This window comes from Thamnophis sirtalis, unplaced genomic scaffold, assembly GCF_051295495.1.
Source record: "Thamnophis sirtalis isolate CommonGarterSnake01/CBP01778 unplaced genomic scaffold, rThaSir2_p1.2 scaffold_5, whole genome shotgun sequence".
NCBI classification, from domain to species: Eukaryota; Metazoa; Chordata; class Lepidosauria; order Squamata; family Natricidae; genus Thamnophis; species Thamnophis sirtalis.
The window spans coordinates 136,839,484-136,866,407 of NW_028261385.1; the positions used below are offsets into that span (position 1 = coordinate 136,839,484).

General features: G+C 39.2%; 2 protein-coding genes and 1 long non-coding RNA gene across 3 annotated transcripts; 1 reads left to right on the plus strand and 2 right to left on the minus strand.

Moving 5' to 3' along the window:
- Positions 1 to 3,712: 3,712 nt before the first annotated feature.
- Positions 3,713 to 8,278, plus strand: TTC32 (tetratricopeptide repeat domain 32). Its single transcript, XM_087716975.1, has 3 exons — positions 3,713 to 3,959; positions 5,488 to 5,642; positions 7,254 to 8,278. Exons 1-3 carry the CDS (start codon positions 3,823 to 3,825, stop codon positions 7,379 to 7,381), a joined length of 420 nt encoding a protein of 139 aa, XP_087573101.1. The 5' UTR covers positions 3,713 to 3,822; the 3' UTR covers positions 7,382 to 8,278.
- Positions 8,154 to 11,040, minus strand: LOC148045663 (uncharacterized). Its single transcript, XR_015696815.1, has 4 exons — positions 10,922 to 11,040; positions 10,250 to 10,343; positions 9,997 to 10,103; positions 8,154 to 8,192 (listed from the first exon to the last, which is right to left on the minus strand). It is a non-coding gene; the product is annotated as an uncharacterized LOC148045663 (long non-coding RNA).
- A 284-nt stretch (positions 11,041 to 11,324) lies between these two features.
- On the minus strand, positions 11,325 to 26,489 carry LOC106545921 (uncharacterized). Its single transcript, XM_087717048.1, has 20 exons — positions 26,427 to 26,489; positions 26,182 to 26,249; positions 25,684 to 25,776; positions 24,227 to 24,354; positions 22,458 to 22,601; positions 21,703 to 21,765; positions 20,802 to 20,969; positions 20,600 to 20,696; positions 20,076 to 20,293; positions 19,755 to 19,908; positions 18,246 to 18,454; positions 16,678 to 16,795; positions 15,449 to 15,654; positions 13,019 to 13,136; positions 12,193 to 12,359; positions 11,992 to 12,092; positions 11,795 to 11,919; positions 11,662 to 11,712; positions 11,393 to 11,568; positions 11,325 to 11,348 (listed from the first exon to the last, which is right to left on the minus strand). The coding sequence occupies exons 1-20, from the start codon at positions 26,453 to 26,455 to the stop codon at positions 11,325 to 11,327; spliced, it is 2,457 nt and encodes an 818-aa protein (XP_087573174.1). The 5' UTR covers positions 26,456 to 26,489.
- Positions 26,490 to 26,924: the final 435 nt, after the last annotated feature.

A 26,924-nucleotide genomic window follows, 5' to 3' on the forward strand; every position in this document is an offset into this window, starting at 1 on the left:
TTTAAAATATGGGACTGTTTGGCTATAAAATTAAAAGAACAGATTTGGGGGGGAAATCTGTAATGAAAAGTAGTTCATGTCAATTGTGGCTTCCTTATGATATTTTTTGTAAGAGATTATACAAATTTAATTTTGAATATAAATACTAAATATACTAAGTTTCTAAAATGTTTATCACATATGTCTACATATTTAAATAGATACGTTTGTATTGTTTAATTTTTTTCTTTCTGTGCTTTAGTTGATAGGTCCAGGATGGTGAACCTATGGCACGCGTGCCACAGGTGGCACATGGAGCCATTTGTCAGGGCACGTAAGGCATTGCCCTGTTAGCTGGCCAGCGCGCTCATTCGTGCGCTGGCCAGCTGAGTTCAGCCTTTTTTAAAGCCATTTTTTGCCCTCCCCAGGCTCCAGAGGCTTTACAGGAGCCAGGGGAGGGCGAAAAGAGCCTCCCCCCCTCCCGGGGCCCTCCAGAGGCTTCAGGAGCTTCCCTGAAGCCTCCGGAGCACAAAAAAACCCCGGCCCTATGGGCAAACCAGAAGTTCAGGAATGGACTTCCGGTTTGCTCGTAGGGTCGTTTTTAGTCCTCTGGAGGCTTCAGGGAAGCCTCCTGAAGGTCCCTGAAGCCTCCAGAAGGCCTCCGGGGGGGAGGCTGTTTTTGCCCTCCCCAGGTCCCTATAAAGTCTCTGGAGCCTGTGCATGACCCCCCTGCGCTCCCGACCCCTTTATGGCATGCGAGCCAAAAAAGGTTAACCATCGCTGTGATAGGTAATAGTACAGTATCAGGTTGAGTTTGTTTAGACTTGGAAGCTATGTAGGTGGGAGTATCTCCAGGGAATTTTAAAGCTGTGGACTAGGCTAAGAAGCCCAAATATATCACCAAAGATAATGAATGGCATACAGCTCCTGAATTGCTGCCAAGGATGTGTTCAGGAAGTCACCAGGAACTGAACTGAAGAGAAACGTGTGTGTGTCTGAGAGAGAGAGATAGAGAGGGAGGGAGAGAGAGAGAGCAAACAGATTTTTGCATGTTATAATATATTTTATAAACTCGGTTAAGCATACGGATAGTCCTTGATTTACGACCATAATTGAGCCCAAAATTTATGTGGTTAAGTGGGAAATTTGTTAAGTGAATTTTGCTCCCTTTTATGACCTTTCCTGCCACAGTGGTTAAGTGAATCACTGCAGTTGTTAAATTAGTAATGCGGTTGTTAAGTGAATCTGGTTTCTCCATTGACTTTGCTTGTCAGAAGGTCGCAAAAGGGCATCACGTGACCCCGAGATATTGCACAAATCATACATTTATGCATAAATTGCATAAATAATAAAAGACATTGCATAAAGTCATAAATACGAGTCAGTTGCCAGGCATCTGAATTTTGATCCCATGACCAGGATGGGAATACTACAACACTCTGTGAAAAACAGTCATAAGCTACTTTTTTTTTTAGTGCCTTGGTAACTTCAAAAGGTCACTAAACAAACTGTTTTAAGACGAGGACTACCAGCATTGGGTGAGCAAGGTATCAGTCAGCAGCAGGCCCCTTCCTGGCAAACCAAGGTCATTCCCAATTTCTTTTCAGGAATACAGGCGGTAGGGTGGGCATAGAGCTTTTGATCTCCACCTTAAAAGATGGTTAAACCTTTCTCCAACCTAGGCAAAACCACAAGTCACATCTCATGCAAAGAACAGAACAGAATATAATCAAATTGTTTATTCGCCAAGTGTGATTGGACACACAAGGATTTTGTCTTTGGTGCATAAGCTCTCAATGTACATAAAAGCTGTAACTGATAAATCGTGATCATTGTCATAAAAAATACATCATAAATCATAAAGATACAACACTTAAGTGATAGTCATAGGCTACTAAATAATCAACATAAATAATACCAGGAAACAATTTAAATCGTAAAGATACGAGCAACAAAGCTATAGTCATAAGTAGAAAAGTAGATAGGTAATAAGAAAGATGAGAAGAATAGTAATACAAGCTTAGTTTGACAGTGTTGTGGGAATTAGTTGTTTAGCAGAGTGATGGCATGGGGGGGGAACTCCTTTCTGCAGGGGTGTCTCCCTCCTCTCCCTCCCTTTCCCTCATTCACTTCCTCTCTTTCCCTCCCCTTCTTTCTCCCTCCCTCCCCCTCTCTCTTCCTCCCCTCCCCTCCCCTTCTCTCTCTCTCTCTCTCTCTCTCTCTCTCTCTCTCTCTCTCTCTCTCTCTCCCCACCTTCCATTTTAAGCAGGTTCTTGAGAGCCATGAAGCCATGCATTTCATGGCCCTTGTGTTTCCATGAAATAGATGATCACCCTTTGTAAAGTAAACCTCAGGGCCAGACTTGGCAGTTCCAGTTGAAATATGAACTACTATTGTATAATTCAAGTTTATGAAAGTGGCTTGCGAAATGCCCAAACCACATTTTATACTACTTGGTCTGGTGTGGAATAGCGTGGTTTTGAGGGTAGAAGTTGAAACAAATTTATGTCCAGGATGTGAGGGGTCTGTCGATAGGCCTATAATACTAGTATTAAAAAATAAAATCTATTTGCGTATCCAATCTTATTCCTTTTTTCCTCCTCAAATCACAGTAGCCCGTTATTGGGTTATCGGTTTTCCTCCTGATGAAAGAAATGTCCTTCTGGGTTCAGCTCCAAGTGGGGAAAAAGACACTGGAGACATGGAGGCTGCTTGGAAAGATGGTTTATTGGTGGGCAGGACCACATGGCTTGAGGTCCTGAGCAGAAAAGGTGATCACATGCTTCAATGTTGGTGGAGAAGAAGAGAAGGGCTGAGGGAGGGGCTTGCTAGGCTTTTTATAGCCTGTTCAGTCCCACCTCTCTGTTTCCTGTTCCTGTGTAAGAAATGCATTCTGATTGGTTGTCAGACTCCCATGGGGCCATGCAGGGGCAACTCTCTAGGCTGTGCTTTGAATCCAGGTTTGGTTGAGTTCTCAGATGCCATGTGGACAGTTGGGGCCAACATTATCATGCTTTCCTGTAGCTGAAGTGGAGAAGTCTTTATTATGTAAAGTGGACTAGCTTGGCCTTCTTAATGGCCCATTAACAAAGTGGGGATGGGCAGGAAGCTACGTGCAGCTATTCTGTCTTTTAAAACATGTTTCTTCCTTTTCACATCCAGAGAAATATTCTGCCTTTTCAATATTTCCTAGGATATTTCACTTTTCTGGGAGAGGGCTGGGTGATAACTTCCCACAGAGGGTAGAAGTTGAAACAAATTTATGTCCAGGATGTGAGGGGTCTGTAGATAGGCCTATAATACTAGTATTATAAAAATAAAATCTATTCGCGTATCCAATCTTGTTCCTTTTTTCCCTCCTCAAATCATGGTGCCCCGTTATGGGGTTATCGGTTTTCCTCCACGCACAACAGCCCAGATGGTATACAGCAGTGTTTCTCAACCTTGGCAACTTGAAGATGTCCGGACTTCAACTCCCAGAATTCCCCAGCCAGCGAATGCTGGCTGGGGAATTCTGGGAGTTGAAGTCCGGACATCTTCAAGTTGCCAAGGTTGAGAAACACTGGTATACAGGATGCTGACCTGAAAGACACTTGGCGTTTGTGCTGTGAAGCACCCGCGTTAAATAAGCCCCAGCCCGACGGCTCGTCTGAACCATCTCCGAGGGGACCCTTTCCTCTGAATAAATCTATCAACCGGAGCTTGCGGGCGTCACGTGTCTTCCCCGAAGGAGGCAGGGCTGCCCCGGCCAGGAGAGGAGTAGGCAGATGTCTCTGTCCCTCGCTTTAGATTTGGGCTAGGGACGGAAGCGGAGGCCTTACAGGGCGGGCAAGCTGAGGATGCATGGCGGGAGGCTCGAGGATCGAAAGCGCCGGGGACTTGCTGGCTGCGGCCCACGAGCACTTCGAAAGGCGGCAGCACGAGAGGGCGGAGGAGCTCTACAGCCGATACATCCAGCACTGCGCATGCTCCGCCGTGAGGTGATTCCGTGCCGGATTAAGAGGCGGCTGCGGGATCCCAAATCTGATCTCCCCCCGGGACGGTGGGTGGGTGGGGGCATCTGCGGCGGTGTTGCTTGTCGAGGAGTGATCGGTTGATTACAAGCCCCGAAGATAGATCTCCATAGAGGCAGATGTAGGGTCTCCTGCTTGGTTGGACCGTGGTCTCCAACCTTGGCCACTTTAAGACCTGTGGACTTCAACTTTGCTGAAAACTGCAGCTTTGCTGGCTGAGGAACTCTGGGAGTTGAAGTCCACAAGTCTTAAAGTAGCCAAAGTTGGAGACCACTGGACTAGATGACCTGGAAAGTCCCTTCCAACTCTGTTAATCTGTTAATGCGAGCTATGACTTTATAGCAATAGCAGTAGACTTATATACCGCTTCATAGGGCTTTCAGCCCTCTCTAAGCGGTTTACAGAGAGTCAGCATATTGCCCCCAACAATCTGGGTCCTCATTTTACCCACCTCGGAAGGATGAGTCAACCCTGAGCCGGTGAGATTTGAACCGCTGAACTGCTGATCTAGCAGTAGCCTGCAGTGCTGCATTTAACCACTGCGCCACCTCGGCTCATGTCTTTGACCTGTTAGGGTCAAAGACATGAGCTGTTAGGGACAGGACTTTGACCTGTTCTTTCAGGTCTGCCGAAAGGGGGTCGCCGTTTGAGTGCAATAATCGATCCAGCTTGTGGGGGGGGTTCCTCTTCTTCACTTTGCCCTCCCGCCTTTCTCAGCATCAGAGCCTTTTCCAGAGAGCTGGGTCTCAAGCGGGATAATTTGGAGCCTGTTCCTTTTGCCAGAACGGCAGGGGGCTTTCTGTAAAAGAGAGCTATAGCAATAGCAATAGCAGTTAGACTTATATACCGCTTCATAGGGCTTTCAGCCCTCTCTAAGCGCTTTACCGAGTCAGCATATCGCCCCCACAATCTGGGTCCTCATTTCACCCACCTCGGAAGGATGGAAGGCTGAGTCAACCTTGAGCCGGTGAGATTAGAACCGCCGAACTGCAGATAACAGTCAGCTGTAGTGGCCTTCAGTACTGCACCCTAACCACTGCGCCACCTTGGCTCAGAAAGCAAATACAGCAATGAGAAAGCAAATACAGCAATGTATTAAAAGATGGAAGTTGGAGGAGCTTGTGTATTCTGAAAGGGAGAATCCTCAATTAGTGGAGACGGGTGAAGATTTGGGGGTGGGGTGAGGGCAGAGTTCTTGCCACAGTTAAATGAATCACTGCAGTTGCCAAGTTAGTAAATTAAGTGAATCCGGCTTCCCCATTGACTTTGCTTGTCAGAGGTCAACAAAAGATGATCATATGACCCCAGGACAACAACTGTCATAAAAATGTGCCAGTTCCAAGTTTTGTTTGCCTGACTGGGGAAACTGCAATGGTCATGTGAAAAAGTTATAAGTCACTTTTTTTAATGGTGTAGAGTCACTAAACAAATCTTGTACAGTAGGTCAAAGATTGCCAGTATAATAATCTTTTTTTCCCCTTCTTTTTCCTTTAAGCAAACACCTTTGCCATGATCTGGCAACAGCACTTAACAACAGAGGACAAATTAAATATTTCAGAGTTGAATTCTATGAAGCTATGGATGATTATACGTCAGCTATACAAGCACAGCCAGATTTTGAAATCCCCTATTATAACAGAGGATTAATAGGCTAGGTATGTACACAGACTTTTCTTCAATATTGTCACATGATTATAATTGTTTTGTAATTGCTTTGACTATTTTCTCTTTAATAGAATTTTGTAAATGTATTCCTTTCAGGAAACCTATTTCATTTTTTTTTAGAGATCCATGTTAAGATTACGGGGAAGTTCTTGAGAAATTGTTCGTATAAGTGTTTTATTTACGGTATATATTAAAACATTTAGATAATGCTTCCCATAAAATAACCTCACAGTTTGCAATGTACATAAAAGTAACAAAAACTAAGTTAAAAACATGAATATAAAATACGTGTTCATTAAAAGTAGATAGAAGAGAGAAAAAACAGCTTTTATCTCTCATTCATACTGGAAAGGCCTGGATGAAAATACAGGTTTTCAAGAGTGCATAATTATTGATGGTGGGAGAGCAGCATTTCAAAAGGAGGTTTATCTGTCCATAGTCCATGATGTTAATTTGAAAATAGTGTTACTGTTGTTGGTATTCTCTAGATGATTTTAATCATAATATATGGTAGATTAATAACACTGAAGGTGATCTATAGTACTGTACATATCCAATGTCTTCAAACTTAATGTTTGACTTGTGTGAATGCACACTGATACTGACCAAATCCTGCCCTTAAATGTACAGAGTACTGAATAATCCATCATTTTAGAAATCCTGTTGCCATTACCTATCCTTTCCTTAAGTATCATAGATCCACAGAATATAGTACAGTAAGTAGCAAAACTTGCCATAGCATCATGTAAATTGTTCACTGTGCTGCCTACTTTTATGGAGATGCTTTATTGAAATACATAAATGTAATGTACTGTTTTTCATCCAAAAACATAAAAGCTCAAGGTCTAAAAGAATGTTTGCGAAGTAAATGTTTATTCCTCTGATGAGAGATTATAGTAATAATTTTTAAAATAAATGAAGGATAGATTTCCTAATGAAAAGATTTACTATTATACTGCAATCATAATTAACATTAACTTGCTTATCTTTCATAAGTATAGTATTATATAGAAATTGCAATTAGCCTAAACCTAAAATTATTATTTCATGTTCATTCCATGTCATCATGGAATCTCCTTAGATTTTAGATGTGTTAGAGGAATTGTTGCTTGGCAAACAAGTTCATGATGAGCAAAGAAATTATTTAGTTATCTGTATTGTTGTATATAAGTTAGTGAGCAGTTAAGTACTGCTTTGGAAACAGAAATACTATGTTAGAAAAATAACAGGTCTATAAGAATTTGTATCTGTTTATTCTTTAATTTTGCACATATAAAACCTCTTCCATGCATGCACAGTCTTGAAGAGATTAAGATAATAATCTGTGTTAAAAGAAATGTGAAATGTAGATTTCACATTTAAGTGTTAGAAAAGTATACACACCTTCTCTGATCCATTTTTTGGGAAAATTGCTGGAGACAAAAAAATCAGGATTTACCGGTAGTTCATTGCTATGTTTAATCAGAAATTGTGCTCTGCTCAATGGGTCCTACTTCTTAGTAAATCTAAAGTGTGTTAGCCTGAATAATCTAATAAAGCAGTTTGTTTTATTCTTTTTATATATAAAATAACTCCTTGTTTCCCGTTCATATGCAGGATTCTTTGATGAAGCCATGAAGGATTTTAGGAAGGTGTTAGAGCTAAATCCTAAATTTGAAGATGCTTCTTTGAGTTTGAGACAGACTCTCCTTGAGAAAGAAAACAAGTTAAGAAGAGGTTATTGAAGTCCAGTGTGTAGAAGAAACAGGCTGTGAGACTGGAATATTTGGTAAAGATGTAAATTTCCTGGGGGGGGGGGGTGTTAAGGGTGTTACTTCTCAGTTGTGAATAGATCAATTTCCATGCAAAGTAATCCTTAAGATATCAAACATTTGGCATGAATTTGTAGCTCTTCAATTACATGAAGATTTATTTTATTCTGTAAAATAGTTTGGCCCTATGTATACTGGCAAGGTATATAAAACAGATTTCCTTGATAACCAGCTACTTCCTCATTAAAATTATATTGTACTACATTAATAAGAAATATCAAAGGTATGAATTAGTGCAGAACTTCTACATGTTGCTATTGGTGATTCCCCATAATGCCTAGTAATATTGATTGGTTTAAAATATATATATTATTTTAATAAGCAATTAGTTTTGTTACACAATATATTAAGCGTTGGTTATTTTTGCTTTGACAGCATTACGGATTTGTGTTTTCATTGTATTCTCATTACTGAAATTAGGCTAAGAGGTGGTGGATTATGTAACATGTACACACTCAACTCTAAATATGAGATCTTGTATCTAGTGAAATGAAATATATTTATTTGTGTAATCCCAATACGTGAATGAAAAATTAAACTTTTTTTGAATGAAATGTATTCTTGAAAAAAATTGTAGTAGCAGATTTTAAATTTCAAATATGACCAACTTAAAAATTTGTATCTTCCATTTTTAATTCATGAAGCTTTTATTATTAGGACGTTAGTATGAAACATATTTTAATAATCCCAAGTAAAGCTTGCCATGGTAACTGCATGATTATACCTAGGGAAAGAAAAAACAATATATATACAGTAGTTAGTTCATTTTAGATGCCAGTGCTTGTAAGGTTAATAAATGGATGCCCTACATGTTTGTCCTTGTGCAAGTTTTATTCTCCCAAACTCAGTGATTAATGTATGGCTATAGAGATTGCTTAATCAACAGTTTGCAACCCTTAGCTCAGACTTCTGTTTCAAGATAAGTACTGACCTTCAAATGCTGCTTGCAAGCTAGTGGCTTATAGTGGCTTACAAACTTTGCCAGAGCTAGCAATCATTTTAAAGGAAGCTCTAAGCAAGATATTTTCTACCTCCACATTTTCTGAGGGAACTTCCTTGGGTAGTAGTAAGAACAGGACTAAGAAGTACAAGCATAATTGAAAGGCAATCTGGGGATATAAGGAGCGTACTATCACATCAAGTGAGAGTTGCAAATCATTCAGGAGTGGCCTTTGACTAGGTTTACCCCTGATACTTCATTCTCTGGTACTCCAAATTAAAGCATGGGATACCAATGGTATTACAATTCCAGAACATTTTCCTGTGAAGTTTAGTCCTTTGTTTGATAAGCATTTAAATAGATTCTTTAAGTTGTTCTTGAATGAATCCTTTGGCTGGATAATAGTTCACTGAACAGAAGAGGAAATAGCAGCTTATATTAAAAGGGATTTGCTTATGTCACTGTGTTTATGTGGGACACGATTAAAGCATTTCCTAATCTAAAATCATATTGCATTGCTTCATATAAAAAACAATAATTGACAAGTTATATTTGTAGAGGAGAAAACTGAATATTTTTATGCACTCTACTCATTTCATCACTGACATCATTCTGTGGATTCTATCAAATATGTACTTAATACTTGAAGTTTCCAACACTGATTTTTTAAAACAATTATATAGAAAACAATTATATATTGTACCTAATACAGTGTGAAATATATTTTAACACACCCAATACACATATACCTATTACACATTACTGTAAGGAAATGATACTGGGAAATACAAAAATTATATAATAGCAGTTTTTCACAAACAAACGATGGGTTTAAGATAAAGGGAGTTATGCTAAATTTATAGTATAAATTTAGGTTACTAATTTTATGTAATTTTTATGGCTTGATGAAATTGTTGCCTTATAAAAAGAAAGGAAGACACCTGACCCTGATGATTTTAGTGGATTGGTGTAAAAAATACTCTGGTTTTTTAATCTCTTGCTTTACTAGAAGTATGTAGTAAAACTGAATCAGATAAATCCTTTCCTTTTGGTTTTAGTTTAATTTAGTCCAGTTTTAACAGGGCCATATTGCACTTATTCCTAAGGATTTCTAATCATTTTACCTATTTCCTTGATAAATGTGGAAACTATGCTTTTAAAAGTTACGCTGGCCATAGATTTCAGGATGTTCTTTCATGTAAGAATCCTGATTTTCTAACAATATCTGATTTTTAACTGATATTATTGTAAACTCAGAATCAATTTTCATTTCTTGGGACACAGGGAAAAACAGCAATATGATTTCTTGAAAGTTTTTGAGATCAGATTGTGATGTATTTTGGATTCCCTTCAAACTGTTTATTTTATACTGTTGTATTCAGTACCTAAATCATGGTTTATTACTGATGCCTCTCAGGAATAACATTGGCCCACAGTTATATGTAGAATTAATAATACTTCAATGCATATATGATCACTGCGATATTATTCTACACAATTACATCAATGATGATAATCTAGTCCAGCAGTCTTAATTCCACTAGTATTCACCTCAGTTTTTATAATTATTTTCAGCCCCGAAGCCTACCTTATTTCTTGTGATGTCCAGCTCTTTAAATTACTCAGGCTGAAGGATAAAGACTGGTCCAGTTACTATATAACCGTGATGGTTAGGGTAAATTTCAGAATACTGATCTAAAGCATTGTAAGAAACATTAGTTAAATATCCATTGAATAAACAGGTACCAAATAGGAACTTACAATATACAATGAACTCACAATATACTAATAACCACTCTATTAATGGGTGGCATCATTCCAACTTTCATTGGAAAACTTACCAATTATTGTTCCAGGAGGGCATGGTTTACAGGGAAGTCCACTACTAGGCACACGGAGGCAAGTGCCAATTGTTGCTGTGCAGTGCAAATATACCTAAATAGGGATTGAAGAGATATATAAGGAACAGAACCTATAATATGTGAATAAATCCCAAAATTTAGCAAGCTGAACTCCAGTTGCTCTTAACGTTCTGTGTAACTGTCACATTAAGAAATACCTTCAAGAAGAAAAGAATAGCTTAGATTTTAACCTCATTTTCCTCTAAATATTTAGAGTAGCAATGGATGAAATGTCAGCATTTTACCACTGAAAAGCAAAAGAGGTGGTAACTTCCTTTAGCACATAGATGATCAGAAGAAGATATTATACTTAGATATTTGCATATGGTGTTAAACTAGGATTTTGTACTTGGCTTCAATTGTATGAATCTAGTGATCTTTTTTTTTAAAAAAAAATAGATCTAACTTCATCATTTTCACTATTTTAATTGAACATTAGTAATTTATTTGCACCATACACAATCATGTCCACTTGTTTTTTATTAACATTTAAGGTTGCTTGGTGTCTATAAAAGGAAGCAGTTTGATTTCTTCCATGGATATTTTAACTCAATGACCACTGCAAACGGATTCGTGTGATTTGGTCCATGTTTTATACAGTTAGATCAGTACCTCTGTCAGCGGAAGTGTCAGATTCTGTATCTTCATTCTTTTGATGTGATTAGGATATTTTATTGGATCGCTTGTGGTTACTGGAGAGAAGATCACAGATCCATAGCTTTGGTTTTCACATCTATTTGGTAGGATGAGAAAATCCCCATTGTTAAACTATACTGTGTTTCCTCAAAAATAAGATAGGGTCTTATTTTCTTTTGACCCCCCAAATAAGTGTTTGGCCTTATTTTCGGGGAGATCTTACTATTTTTGAGGTGCAGGAGGCAGTGAGCGTGGTCACCTCATGGCTGCGGCTGTGTTGCAATATTTTCGGGGAGGGCTTATTTTCAGAGAAAAGGGCTTATTTTAGCGCATGCGCTCAAAAGCCTAATTGGGCTTATTATCTGGGGAGGTCTTATTTTCAGGGAAACAGGGTAGATTTAATCTAAATAAGTACAAATAATTCTGGAGTGTTACTTGCCCATCTACAATAAAGTTCCAGTAAGGAATGCTGTTGATTTCTTCAGATTGTGTCATCCAGCAGTTTTCCAAAAATAGTTCAATATTAGGGGCTTCATCTTTTAATTCTACTTCAAAAAATATAGGTTCCCACGAACTCTTGAAAATTAATGAATGAGACTTATAGGCTTCTGTGAATGATTCATCTGGAATAAGGGGAAAAAAAGGAGGGCAGTGATTGATTTTTGAAACAATACATAATTTTAGACCTATGATTTTCACGTTTAGAAGAATCTTACCTTTGAATATATTTGCCTGGATATTTAGAACTTGTCTTGTCCTTATAAGGCCTGTGGGACAAATTATAATGGCTGTCATGACTGCAGACAGATATTAACAAAGTTGTACATTTAAGAAAATCACCGTACCTACCTTCGTTATTAGGCCAAGACATCATTGTACCAGAACCAAAAGGTAAAGTTTTGGATGAGGAACCATAGAACATAACACTTTGCATCAGGGACTCTTTGATTGGATAGTAGCACAAGACAGTCAGTCTGCAATAAAATATATATATTTTAAATTCCTGAACTTAAAATGAAATCAGCTGTGACTGAGTTAATTTTTACCTGTATCCTGGATCTCTTGTGATAATTGGTCGATTCTGTATTGGAAGAGTTTCTTTTTCAAAGGATATTTCATTTTCATAAATAAGGTGCTCGTCATTAAACTGCATCAGAGATAAAATATTATCAAAACTAGTATACTTGATGAAAAGATCACCTCTGGGTTTTTTTTTCTCCCTGGGCAGCCTTTTCTCAGTTCCTTACCATTAAGGAAGTGCCACAAGTAGAAACTTGAAATTGAAATAAAGCTTGGTTCTTTGTATATTCTCGAGGCTTACAAATCTTATCCTTCAGTCTTGTTTTGCCCATGTCAATGGATGGAACTGTCTTCATGTGAGCCAATACAGTAACAGTTCCATTAGGATAGCACACTGAAAAAATAGAAGACAGTGAATTAGTCAGAAAAGATCTCCCTCAAAGAGACTATTCTCGGGAAAACAGAAAAGAAAATATTAAATATATAAGTATACAGCCAAAAGCGAGATATAAAGGGGAGGAAAATATAGCTAGGATATATTAGCGAAGGTAAGGGAATAAGAAATGACATCAAATTATATTTGAGTCTGCGGAAATACCTTTCCAAAGAAATATATACTGAGGCTGAAAAGAGACACCTACAATAATAGAAAAGAAAGAGAGAAAGGAGGAGAACATGATGGGGGAAAGAAGAAAGAAGCAAGGAGAGGAGGATGGAAGGGAGAGGAAAAGAAGGAGAGAGAAGAGGAAGAGGAGGAACGGGAAAAAGGGAAGGGAAGAAGGAGGGGGAAAGAGAAAGAAGGAAGAAAGTAGAGAAGGGAGGGAGAAAAGAAAGGGAAAAGGAGGTGGTGTTACAACAGGAAGAAGGGATGATAAATAAAGCAACCCAAATTGTATATTATAACCTATTAAATGAAATGAAATAAATGTATAAGAATGATAAATATATAGAAGAATAACAGCTATGTGACTGTATACTTAAAATGCTATGTAAGAGAATAAAAAATTAAAAAAAAATTCTCTGAGATCATTCTCAGCTAAGAATAGACCTTACCTATGAATTCTGAGGACTGAAAATTACACCTAATAGAAAAGGTATTCAGCGTCTCTAGAGTGGTTATTTTTTTCAAGTCCAGATCAAATCTAGCTTGGATTCTCTCAAAGGACACTTCCTTTTAAAAAAATAAATAGAAGCATATTTTAAGAACATTGTTTGTTTTGAAATGGTTTAATTGAAATTGCTTTGTTTTGAAACTTACTAAACAACAACATATTTTAGAAAGATGTGAGCAGAATTTTCTTGGCTGAGGGCTGCATTTCATTTATTTATTTCACATTAGGGGAAAACAAAGTGCTTGTCCAGCAATGCAATGATGTTATCGGGAATGGGCCAGCGTACAAATTTGAAAAAATAAAAAGAATGTAACTGGCTAGATGGACAGACTCTTTTTGGCCAGAGGATTTAAAGACAGAAATAAATAAATAGCAATAGCTTTTAGACTTGTATACCACTTCACAGTGCTTACAGCCCTCTCTAAGCTATTTTACAGAGTCAGCCTATTGCCCCCAACAATCTGGCTCCTCATTTTATTGACCCCGGAAGGATGGAAGGCTGAGTCAACCTTGATCCTGGGTGAGATTATACTGGCCAAATTGCAGGCAGCCAGCAGGCAGCAGAAGTAGCTTGCATTACTGTATTCTAACCACTGCGCCACCGTGGCTCAAATGTAACTTTGTAATGGCTTAACTCATCTATTTCCATTCTTGTTTTTGCTAGAGTGGTCTGGCCTAAAGCTCTTCCTTTCCTGAATTCAGGCACAGCTATTTCTATGGAAAGTGAATGGTCCTTTTCTGTATTCTTTTTAGCTTCTGGCATCAATTTGTATTAAGGTTTTAAAGAATTCATTCAAATTGGCCGCTAACATATTTTTCGGAGTATAAGAACGCAGCAAGGTTTTGAAGAGGCAAATTTTAAAAAAAGTTTTTGCACTCTGCAAACCTCCTAAAAATGGCCTGTTTTTCATAAAAATGTCCTTTTTTTTTTCAAAAAAGGGCATGAATAGCCCTTAGGAGGCTTGTAGAGTGTTCCTGAGGTGGGGTAGGGCCAAAAACGAGCAAAAAATTGCCAGTTTTTTGCAGAAATGGGCCCGTTTTTTGTCAAAAAGGGCACTAGGAAGCTTATAAAGTGCTCCTGGGGGCCGGAGGGGCAAAATTGAGCAAAAAATGGCTTTCTCCAGCCCCCAAGATCTTTCTGAAAGCCTCCTACAAGCTATGCATGGTCATTTTGGTGAAGGGGGTGGCGTTTCAGGAGGCAAAATAATGCTGTATTCAGTGTATAAGACGCATCCAGATTTTCAGTCTCTTCTTTGAGGGAAAAAGGTGTGTCTTATACTCCGAAAAATACGGTAATTATGAAGACACTTCCATTAATGGGAACAATGCTTTAAGTATTGAGCCCTTTGTAAGTGCCTGGTGTTTTCCACTAAAGTTTATCAAATGCAAATTAACATAAATATATAACTGAAATCCTTACAATCAATTAATTTCTTCTGCAATTGTGTGACACTACATATATACCGTCAGTTCCACCTCTTGGCACAGGCATTTACTTTAAAAAGCCTCATGTGTCACGATGGGAGGAAAAAAATTAGTGACTTATAATCTCTCCCTCCCTCTCTCCCTCTCCCTCCCTCCAAGTTAAGAGACCAGAATCTATTAAGCTGACCAGGGTTAATATACAACCCTGTGTGTGTGTGTGTGTGTGTGTGTGTGTGTGTATACATGCATACATACAGAGATAGGCAGAGACAGAGACTCTTAACTTGCCCACTGAAATAAGGAAAGCTGATGATTCAGATGTATGAGAAATAGTCTCCTTTGAATCAAGCTGGACTCATGACTTCATGGACACCTCCATGCAATTTTCTTGATAACAGCATAGAAGTTATTTCATTTTTCCTTCTAGGGTTTTTTATTCCTACTTTCCTGCAATTTCCTGATAGCTTCCTGTCCCAGTGCTGACCATGTTTAACCCTGCTTACGTTTTTGGATGAGCAAAACAAACTCGGTGCTGCCAGCTAGTAGGGTTCACTCAGTGGTGGGATTCAAATAATTTAACAACCGGTTCTCTGCCCTAATGACGATCTAGGTAGGTGGGGCTCGGTGGTCATGTGATTGGGTGGGCGTGGCCAACTCAAGGTCACTCAGGTCGATGGGCGCTTCGCCTTAGCTGTTACAATGTAATAAGGGTTAACCGGAGAGGCAGTTTCTGTAAGCAGGGCAATAAAGGTTAGGCTAGAAACAACACCAGAATGTTTCCTTCTTGCCTTCCTTATAGGATTAGCCCTGCAAAGTGGAAAAAAACAAAAGGAGATTTCTTCCAACAATTGGTTCTCTGAACTACTTAGAAAGTTACCAACCGGTTCTCCCGAATAGGTGCGAACTGGCTGAATCCCACCACTGGGTTCACTTGTAATATATATACCTCATAGATTATCCCAGGAGCAAAGAGAGGCACTTGCAATAGTAGATGAGTATCATTTGTAGAGATAAGATATCCATTTGTATGGGCAGTGATATAATTCAAAGGAGCATTGCCTACATATAGAATCCAATATTGAAATAGGCCTGCCGTTGTAACATATAAATATATATTCTCTTTGTCACAGTATCCAATGCCTTTTGGTAATTCTGTAGAAACAAAATAAAAAAAATTAAGTCACTTTTAGAATAACCCCTACCAATGTTCCTTTAACAGATTTTCTTTTAAAATTAAATGTTAAGATATGATTGTACTACAGTTCCATAACTGGTAAGCTGATAAATCTTTTGAATAATTTGGTCTTTAGCTAATGGTTTAGATCATGATCCAACTCTCCATTGCACTGAGACAAGAGGCAACATCGGTGTTAAAGAACCAGAGGCAAAATGAAGACATCCACACAGCAGAAAGTTAGAAGTAGGCTGAACGTTGTCACTCTGAGTTTGACAGATTGTAGTACTTGAGACCGTTATTATAGAGTTTGAAACATTTTGCCCAATTAAATTGCTATTTGTTGTCATTTCAAAACAAAACAAAGCTTGGACAGTCTTTTTCATGTTCTCATTTAACCAGTCTCCATACAGATTTCATTGTTCCCAATGGTTTAATTCTTAAATAGTCTTCTGTCCAGGGGTGGGTTCCTGTCAGTTCTAACCTCTTCTATAGAAGAGGTTCCACAAATCTACAGTGCCATTTAGAGCCGGTTCCAGCTCCCTCCCCCCACACGTCCGGACATCATCAAGATGAAGAGCGAGAGGAGGAATTCTGGGAGTTGAAGTCCACAAGCCTTAAAACTATCAAGTTTGAACACCCCTGGTTTTTTTTTTTCTCTAAAGGGTTAGGAGTGCAAGGGTCTTGTAACTTGACAGCTTTAAGACTTGCGTGCTTCAAATGCCAGAGTTTCTGAGCCAACATTTTGGTTGCTAAGCAAAAGCGTTGCTAAGGGAGTTTCACCATATTTTACAAGTTGGCCACGCCCACCCATTCACACGGCTGGCAAGCCACTCCCAGCCAGTCACATGGCCAGCAAGCCACTCCCACAAAACAGGCCACACCTACAGAAGAGGTTCTAAAAAAATTTGAAACCCACCACTACTTCTGTCCATCATGGCTAAAAGTGGAGCCAACTACCTTAAAAGCCACCCATGGGTCAATACTGTCAGTCAACTTACGGACATCTGCCATTATGCATTCAACATCTGCAGGATGGCGATACAGCTTCTCTTCAGGACCCACAGTCAGAGTATAGAGTACTTGGAGGTGATATCTAGTTTCATTTATGTTCATATACTTAAAACAAGAAATTAAAACCATGAAATCCAACAATATTTGGCAACATCATTTTAACAGAAACCATGCTTAGGACACAACCTATTAATCACTTGTCCTCTAATCTTTACACAGGTTCCTATCATAACTAGGGTTACATTGGCTAATGGGAAGATTAAATACAGATTTAATCTTCCTAAATATTTTTTACTCCAGAATGGGAATGTCTACCTCCTAGCAGATCTGCATTTGATGTGATTACAAGGTTGATATTTCCATGTCCAAGCCCCCTCCAAAAGCAAAAATAGGAGGCTTCGCCAGGAGCTATTGGGTTCTAGAAGCCACTACAAAAATGATCATCCAGGCAGTGACCTCCAGTTAGAGGGGAAGCGTTGATCTTGCAGCAAGCCAATCGGAGCCCTGCAGGTTGCTAGTCTCTTAAAGGCTCATTTTCCACACACACTAGAACATCTGCCAAAATAGCTGGGAAGACACTACTTTCAACTGACAGTTCAATTTCAGTTGGATTCAGCAAAGGGCTAGTAAATAGAATAGAATAGAATAGAATAGAATAGAATAGAATAGAATAGAATAGAATAGAATAGAATAGAATTCTTTATTGGCCAAGTGTGATTGGACACACAAGGAATTTGTCTTTGGTGCAGATGCTCTCAGTGTACATGACAATAAAATACATTCATCAATAAAAAGATACACTTAGTGATAGTCAAGGTTACTAATAAGCTATCAAACCATACTAGGAAAAAAAATAAAAACAATATAAATTGGAAGATACAAGCAACATGGTTATTGTCATAAGTGGAGAGAAATAGGTACTAGGAAGGAAGAAAATAATAATACTAATACATTCTTGGTAAATTATTGACAGTGTTGTGGGAATTAGTTGTTAAGCAGAGTGATGGCATTCAGGGGAAAAAAAACTGTCCTTGTGTCTAGTTGTTCTGGTGTGCAGTGCCTTATGGTGTCATTTTGAGAGTAGAAGTTATGGAGGTTACAGAGTGAGATCTTGTCCTCAGCAAACTACCCTGTTTCCCCGAAAAGATCTCCCCGGATAATAAGCCCAATTGGGCTTTTGAACGCATGCACTAAAATAAGCCCTCCCTGAAAATAAGCCATCCCCCCAAAATACTGTGACACAACAGCAGCCACGAGGTGACTACGCTCGCCGCCTCCTGCACTCAAAAATAATAAGACCTCCTTGAAAATAACACCAAGCACTTATTTCAGGAGGTCAAAAGAAAATAAGACCCCGTCTTATTCTCGGAGAAACACGGTATATGGGGCATTTTTATTCCAGGGCAACCAGGATGCACAGATGTGATATTAAACAGAATGGGTTTTTTTTTTAGATTTCCCCCCTACTTGCTACTATCAATGTTTGTTCAGTGCTTCCTCCAATGAGGGGAACACCCCCCCCCACACACACATACACACTGACACAGTATCTTACTTCTTTTAGGACATTGGGATCATCGAAAGGCACTTCCAGTTCAAAACCTCGTGTTCCATTGGGGAAGGAAATAACAGAGATCCTGTAACCTTTTTGCTCTGCTTCCTTGAGCGAGAAAGTCATATCTCCAATTGTAAGAAACACCAGATTGACATCAGGAAGAAAGACACCCAAGAACACATCAAACATCCGTGTTTCCGGAACGGTATCTATTTAAACAAGAAGGAATTTGTTATTGGGAAAATTATAAGCATAAGAACTTGGTTGTTCCCTGGATATACTGTTTTTGTAGTAATCTATCCTTGAATAAAGTGTTTGCTACTACTGTTCCTTCTTTTTGGAATGCATTGAAAAAGCACCCAGCTCCTCTCAGCCTATTCATTCTTCAGTTCTGAAACTCGGAGGCTATAACAGTGTTTCTCAACCTTGGCAACTTGAAGATGTCCGGACTTCAACTGCCAGAATTCTGGGAGTTGAAGTCCAGACATCTTCAAGTTACCAAGGTTGAGAAACACTGGGCTATAAGCTCTCTATACATTTTGTCAAGTCAAGATTAGACCTGCCTATATAACTAACAAGGGGCACAATGACTCAGTGGCTAAAGACGCTGAGTTTGTCAGCTGGAAAGTTGACAGCTGGAGTTCAAGAAGCCGAGCACCGCACGAAGGGGTGAGCTCCCATCCTTGCTCCAGCTCCTGTCCACCTAACAGTTTGAAAGGTTGTGTTGTAATATATTCCTTGTGTAGGCGTAGCGGTCACCCATGGCCCAGTGGATAACGGGGCATGCAGAGCCACGCTGAATCACACAGGAGACAACTGGCTCCAAGAACACCATAACATCCTGATAGTGAATAACATAACATTCTGAGGTGTGCCCTACCAATGACGCCCAGGATTTGACCATATATAGAGAGAACTTTCCTGAGCAGTAGATTAGAAATTGTACTTTTACAGGCTGTTTTTAATCACATGCTATTGCTCCTCCTGCCTTTGTCCTGTCTCAATAAAAGGGGCTCTCAGACCCCCAATCTGGGTTGCTCCATCCCGAGAAAATTCGTCTCCTGTCTTTTCTCAACATTGGCCTCATGGGCGAACAGCGGAAACTTCACATTTGGTAGCAGAGGATGGTTACTTCACAAGGTTGCAAATGGGAGTAAATAAATAGATACCACTTTGGTGGGAAAGTAACGGTGTTGTTCGGCGCCCCTTGGTTATAGTCATGCTCGCCACACGACTACGGAAATGTGCTTGGCAACATGGCCTCCCTCAGCTAGGAAATGGAGAAGATCATCGTCTCCTCCATTTGGATTCGACTGGAAAGGGGAAACCTTTATTTAACCAACCCCTTTAATTATTTTAATGGCTTTGCTAGATTTCTAAAGGGAGACACAAAATCTGTTCTTTACAGGGCAACAAACTACACGTACATTAGAATAAGAACATCAGCGCCTCTTTTTAGACCTACAAGAAGACTCCTGCCTGATTTTCTATGTAGCCACGCACACTTACTATTGATTACTACTGGTATTCGAGGCAGGAAGGGTATAGTAATTGGTTTAATCACAAGGTACTTGGTGAGCTGCCAATCACTATCTGTCCAAGAATGTTCCATCAATAGATCAATACTATAAGTCACTCCATAGACGTCGTTAGATACTGTGCTCTGAGAAAAAGACAAATTAGAACTATTAAGTGGTGTTGCATATAAGACATTGACTTTCTTGTAATAGGTTCACTGTGTTCCAATATGTTTCTCTACGTATCACACACTTTCCCTGATATTTCCTTCTATATCATATACTATACTTATATAGTAGAGCTTATATTTACCTGAAGTCTGCCTCTAGGGGCTCCAATTGGGATAGTTACTACAATGTGTGTAATGTTATGTTCCAAAGTGTAGTTGAACTTCTCCGGGTTCTCTATCTTTTGCCCATTAATTCCCATTGTTACTTGAAGGGATCTGAAGGTGGATTCTTGAAGTACCAGTCTAGGGTTAATCATTGGCATAGTCCAGATCAGAAAAGCATCCGTGAAGCTGGTGCCATCTGTTGATTGATAGCACTTTGTCAGTTTCAAACCATTGCTAAACAAAAATCAAGACTTTGCATATTACTGCTAGCAGGCAATATTATAACGTGTATGAAGCATCTTGCCAGGCTCCTTGTACACAAGCTGCCAGGATCTCATTTTAAGATTTATGATTTCAACGTACAAATTCTTGTTGGCACACTTGCAAGTATAATTGACAGAAAGCGTTGCTTGCTAGTAGGTCCCGGTTATACGAACATTCAATACCCTTCCTTCCCCGTATAAGGCATGAGTTTTCATGGTAGGAGGAGAAAAATACTTGCCAACTGGGCATGATACAGTTGTGTCAATCAGCAGAAGTAACCATCTTTGCCTGTACCGCGACGTGGAGCTGATTGTGCTCATTGTGACCCCATTAACCTGTGAAAAAAATCGTGGTAAAAGTTTTACTTGACCAGTTGAAGAATGAGATAGCTTAGAACATCTCTCTTTTGGCTGGAGGGAGTGGGGGAAGAAACACATTACCACTGTATTTTGAGTTTCGTTTGTAGAGTATGGGGAGCGAAGGAATACTCTTGCCAGGGTATTATTGAAGCTGTAGCCCAATTTGTCAGCATCTCTTACTCCTGTTGTTTTTGTCCCTGATGAAGAGTAGAACATCAAATTCCACGTCTGATGCCTAACCTTTTGTGCCTAGAAGAGAAAAAAAAACCCCAAAGACGATAAGAATTTTCAAACTGCAGAATGGCAAAAAGATTATTCGACAAGCGTGCAAAATTCTGCAGTTTCACTAAGGCTTAAAAATTGTCAGTTTTGTGAGATAGCGTGTCAGCCCTGCAGCCATATTCCTTTTGGATCTTTGGCCTGCCACACTTTCTATTATTCTACTATGCCTTTTCTATTGTGGGAAAATGGGAGGCGGGATTGTACAGAGTTAAATGCTATGTAGCCAAAATAAAACTCCTTTCTAGAAAGCCAAGGTCATCCTTTGTCTCTGCACCTCTGCACCTGACTGGAACTGGTTGGGTGGAACGGCCAACATGGCAGCGGAAGATTGGACCATGTGATGGACTTGTGGGTGTGGGGGCAAGATCGTGAACTTTCAACTGGGTGGGGGAAACCGGGAAGCTTTCAGATTCAGGTTTTCCCAGATGTATCAACATGGCTCTCTTAATACATTGGAACTTTGAGCAATACTTTGCCTTGGACTCTGATTTACTTTTGGATGCTATTTGGAATCCTGACGCATAAAGTTTTCTATGCAACCTTGATAGTAAACTGCAGTACTTCTAATCTAGTCAAAACTGAGGGCGGGGAATACAATTTAGAAACCTTTTAAATGGAATTAAAAGCAATTTTTTTTGTTTGTTTATAAATTACCTACCTATTGAGGAAGGTATTTAGTTAAATAATATTCCTACTGTACCTCTGGTAGCACTGACATCAATTCAGGGTCCGAAATTCCCGGGACTTCAGTCTTCACTGACACCTTGAAATGGAATGAGGCATTTTCAATATAGAATCCAACAGTGTTATTACAAAATCTGAGCTTGTTCTAATTCTTGTGGTTTTAAAGAAATTAAAATGATGACTATTTTCCTATTCCTATTTAAGTAGAAAGACAATAATACCTATCTGCCCAACCATTTAGATATAAGACCATCTCTAGCAAAACTAGAGCCAGTTTAATCATTGTCACTGCGACATTTTGTTTTCAACAAATTGCCTATACTCTTAATGGGCATATGGCCCAGGTCTTATGACCTTGAGAGACCGCCTGCTGCCAATTACCTCCAATAGACTGATTAGATCCCACAGATTAGGCCTCCTCCGAATTCCATCCGCCGGCCAATGCCGACTGGCGACTACCCGGAGGAGAGCCTTCTCTGTGGCTGCTCCGACCCTCTGGAACGAGGGGAGATTCGAACCCTCACCACCCTCCAGGCCTTCCGCAAAGCCCTTAAAACCTGGCTATTCCAGCAGGCCTGGGGCTAAAGAGCTTCTGCCCCCCCTTCTCGAATGGTATGGTTGTTGTGTGTTTTTAAATTGTGTATTGTTTGTTTGTCTTTGTTAGCCCCTATTTGTACCTCCTTTGCCTTGACTGAGTTGTGAGCCGCCCTGAGTCCCCTTCGGGGAAAAGGGCGGCATATAAATGAAATAAATCCTAATCCTAATCCTTACCTCCATGTAATTCTCTTCACACAGAATTTCCCTCGGAGCCCATGAGAAATAGCAGTGCATGGGATGCTGGTAAACGGCAGCCGCCCGCAGGTCTTCAAATAACGATACTTTGATGTTTACAGTAAGAGAGAACTGTTCATCTTTCTGCAATCATTGAAAAAAAAACACATCTGTAATGTCACTGGCAGGAGTACCATATTTAACAATGGGGGATGCTTCCTGCCACAAAGTTCTTGAGAAAGCCAGCATTTAGATCAGGGGTATCCAACACTGGCAACTTTATGACTCTGGGCTTCAACTCTCAGAATTCTGGGAGTTGAAGTCTTCAGATCTTAATGTTGCCAAGGTTGGATAGCCGAGTTAGTTAATTATAGGCTTATTAGCTTGTACCCATCTAAAAACCTTATCAATAAATGCATTGGGAAGCTGATGTCCTTCCTATTGCAGCCCCCCCCCCTTTTCAAATCTATGGGACTGCTCAAAAAATTATGGAACTGAGAAATATAAAAGGGAACTTCTATTGTAGGAATAGTAGTTTACTCATATCTAATTGGACTGAACCCATTGCATTTTAGATTGCTTTGGTTATTGTAGCCTGCCTCTTCATGCATGATATGCAATCTTTACATAAATTTGCCACAATCAGCAGATACTGATCCTCCACTGTAGCACAATGCTTTGTGTTCTCTTGCAAAACGGGCCAAACAATTGCTTTTTTCAAGCATGTTTTCAAGCCTATGTCTATTTCCAGTTTCCCACCCCGCTTCCGTTAGTGATTTGGGTGACTAAGCACAAACATTAAAAGAACTTAAAATATATTAACATCTTTTTCATAAAAAACAGAAACACCCAACAGATCCTATGCAGTCCTGGCACACTTGGTTTTTATTTCTGTGTCTGTAACACCTGTAGATCAGCAAACATGTCTCTAGAATGTACTGCATTTAGGATTTTGTTGCTGTTTGTTCAGTTGTGTGTGATTCTCAGAGACTGCCTGAGCAAGTCTTTTCAGGTTTCTTGTCAAGTTTTTCTCAAAAGTGATTCGCCCTTGAGCTGAAAGACGTGACCAGTTGGTTCAAGGTCATCCGATTGGCTTTGTGCCTAAGGTGGGATTCAAATCCATGGTCTCCTGGATTCTAACCTGATGCCTTAACCACTACACTCAACTGATTCTTGTCTTTGAGATAGGAATTCACAAAAATGATAAAGCTGTCAACCACATCCATTAGTTTAATTTTCCTATCTATATGTCTGTGTTGGGTTCTGATACAACGAAAGTTGTCTCTCTGCAAGATACTTGCTGTTTGATGAGCCTCATATTCTTAAAATAGCAGGAGGTAAGGAAGCCAAGAATAAAAATCACAGATGCTATGTCTCATCATGAGTTGCAGATAACCAGTTTGGGTCTCAGTTCCATTTATAACTATATTAAATTAAATTCAGCCTCTGTGTTTCCTTTTCTATCTCCCATCAGTGCTAGAGATTTTGACATTGTCCATGTCAAGAGCAGATAACTTCAGTTTAAAGTAAAAGATTATTTTAACAATAATTTTGTGTAAAAACAACCAAAAGAATCGCTCTTCTCTGATTTGGTCGCCATATAAGAGAAGCAGTTTCCAAAAAGTAAATCTATGTTTTAAGATCACAGAATACTTGTTTTATGCATTTATCTGTCATGTAAGACCATTGCTTTATTTAGGCTTACCAATGCTTAAGAGAGTGTTAGCATTTTTCTATTCTGAGGGTGACTGAATATTACCTGGGCTCACCTCATTTATAACGTGACAGCCAAGGAAAGAAGCCCTGAAGATGGGGTTTCCCCATACATCCTTCGACAGAGTATAGCCACAACGAGCTCCCAACATCTGGTCCACCAAAAATGGAACACCAGATGGGTCTGGAAGCAATCAAAAAAATATCTTATAGTCAAGCTAAAATAGAAGTCAGCCTAAGACAAGAAACAGCATTTTTTTCTCAATGGATAGGAAATAATGTAGTTCTCCAGGTAGTACAGAACAATACGTCTCAATATCTCCCACCTTTGATCATTATGATTCATTGGAAGATATATTTTCAGGAACACCTCAGATTCATAGATGACTGATATCTGCTTTATGGAACTTGATGAACTACCTATTCCTTAGTTTCATGACATTCTGTAAATACAGGCTTAAAATGCAAGGTTTATCAACATGCTCTGGTTTTATTTTCATAGTTAAGTCCTTGTTTAATGACTAGCAAATGTTAAAATTATGACACTGCTGAACAAGATTTACAACCAGTCCTACAGCTATTGTGTGCATAAAATTATTTGTATTTAAAAGAGATTATACCCAGTCAGTACACTGCCATTGTGGATATGCAAATTTTATATATAACGAAGAAAATTGTATGGTGAAAAATAATATATATAAAAAAGAGATTTACAACCAGTCCTTGTAGTTGCAGCCATTGCAACATGTGATCATGATTTGTGTGCTTGGGAACCAACTTGCAGTTACAATGTTTGCCACGTCCTGTTGTGATGTGCTCACCACTTGCAACCTTCCTGTGGGCTTCCAACAAGGAAAGTCAATGGGAAAGCTGGCAGGAGGTCACAAATGGCAAACATATATTGTATTAACCACATGGAATTTACTTCACAACCAGCAAACAACCATAATTGCTGGAACTGCCATTGTAAGCCAGCAATCATGTTTGGCAATGGTATTGCTCCTAATCATTGACGGTAAGTGGGGATTTACTTTAAAGAACCACAGTTCCTATTTTATTGCTGTTTGGTTACCATAGAAGGCAAACAGTTAATCTATGTTTTAAGATCCCACATTATATTTCTACCAGTTTAGAGTCTGAGCATGTTAATTCCAGAGCTCTGTAATCCCATGGCATAACTAATAATTCCTGCAGTGGTTTAGCAAATGGAGAATGATAGTGAGCATGCAGTGATGTCAATGTACAAATCCCAGGTTTAAACTAGTGTCCCAGCATGTGACCCAAGGACATAAGTCACAGTATTTACATTAAATCTTTTCCAGCCACTTCTCCCAAATTTATGACTTCAAGACACTCCTCAAATTAACATGACTGATCTATCTGAATTGGAATCCTAAGCACGTTTTCACCATAACCTTCATTGCAATAAAACTTTTAATTTGGAAACATTAAAAGTTCTTGCTCAAGTTGCAAGTGCAAGCAATATTCTCTTTAAACATCTCAGATAGCTCACCAATTACTTCTATCTTGAAAAACTTCTTCTGAAGAAAGGACTTGTCTAGCTTCATCCAAAATATGCTGGAGAGGCAGGTACTTTCTACAAAAGCTAGAAAGGGGTTGAGGAAACTTAGTTATAAAAGTTCATAATCTGGTCACAACGTTAATTCCCCAGTTTCTAAAGTTCTAAAAAGTTGGCTAAATATATATAATTACGTAAGGCCACATCCTATGTCTCAAACTCTTGACAGAATTGAAATGCGGTTTCAATGAGGAACAGAGTAGTGTGCTCTTTGCCAATTCTAAGGGCTGCAGACTGTTCAGGGACATGAATGTTCTCTCCTCTAGCAAAACAGAATAGCTGGGGAAGGTCTCAAGAAAAATATAGGGGTGGGGGAATCAAGATTAGCCCTTGTGTCCCCTGAATATTGCCCAGTGCCTCATGCTGACTTAGTAGTAGCCCTGCTCCTGATTTAAATTAGGAAACTTCAGACACTACTTGGAGTTCACCAACCTGGAGAACCGACTGCTTCTTGTGTCCAACCTATTTCACACTGCAGTAAAAGAAGCATCAGCAAAATTCTGCAGGAGAGAGGAAAAAAGAATGTATGTTTGTGTGTGTGTACACACACACACAAAAAAAACACACAGTTATAGCCCCACACGCATATTCAGACACAGATACATAGGACTACAATCAAATAAAAAGGGAAAAAAGTGTGTGGGGGGGATAAAACTTTTCTGCTAAATCCACTTTACCTGCAGAACACCTTCTCTACTGTCCCCATATTGTCACAGGATCCTGGTCAAGCAAAGGACAGCACGAAATTCTTTTTAACAGCACAACTCCTTCCTAGCACAAAACAGACAATGGGAAAGAGATGAGCTGGGAGGAAATGAAGAAAGCGTCCCCTTTTATCCCAAAGAAGAAAAAAGCTTTGGCACATCTGTAAATTAGGGACAGGTGTTCTTGCAGCCATTTGCTAATCATTGGAAAGAAAGGCTGCTTGTTTGAATCCCCTGTGGGTGTTTAAAGTCTTGGTATACTTCTTAGTGTGAAAGACCCATTGATAATCTACTCCACCATTGCAGTTTGGATCACAGAATTATTATTTTAGTACTATGCTTCTCTTTTCCATCTTTCATAAAGATAATATTTCCCATTCCTTTAAATACTCCAAAAAAACAAAATTAAAGAGTTAACAACACCCAAAGTTCATTATCCTCTCAATCTCAAGATCTTAATAAGTTAAACGC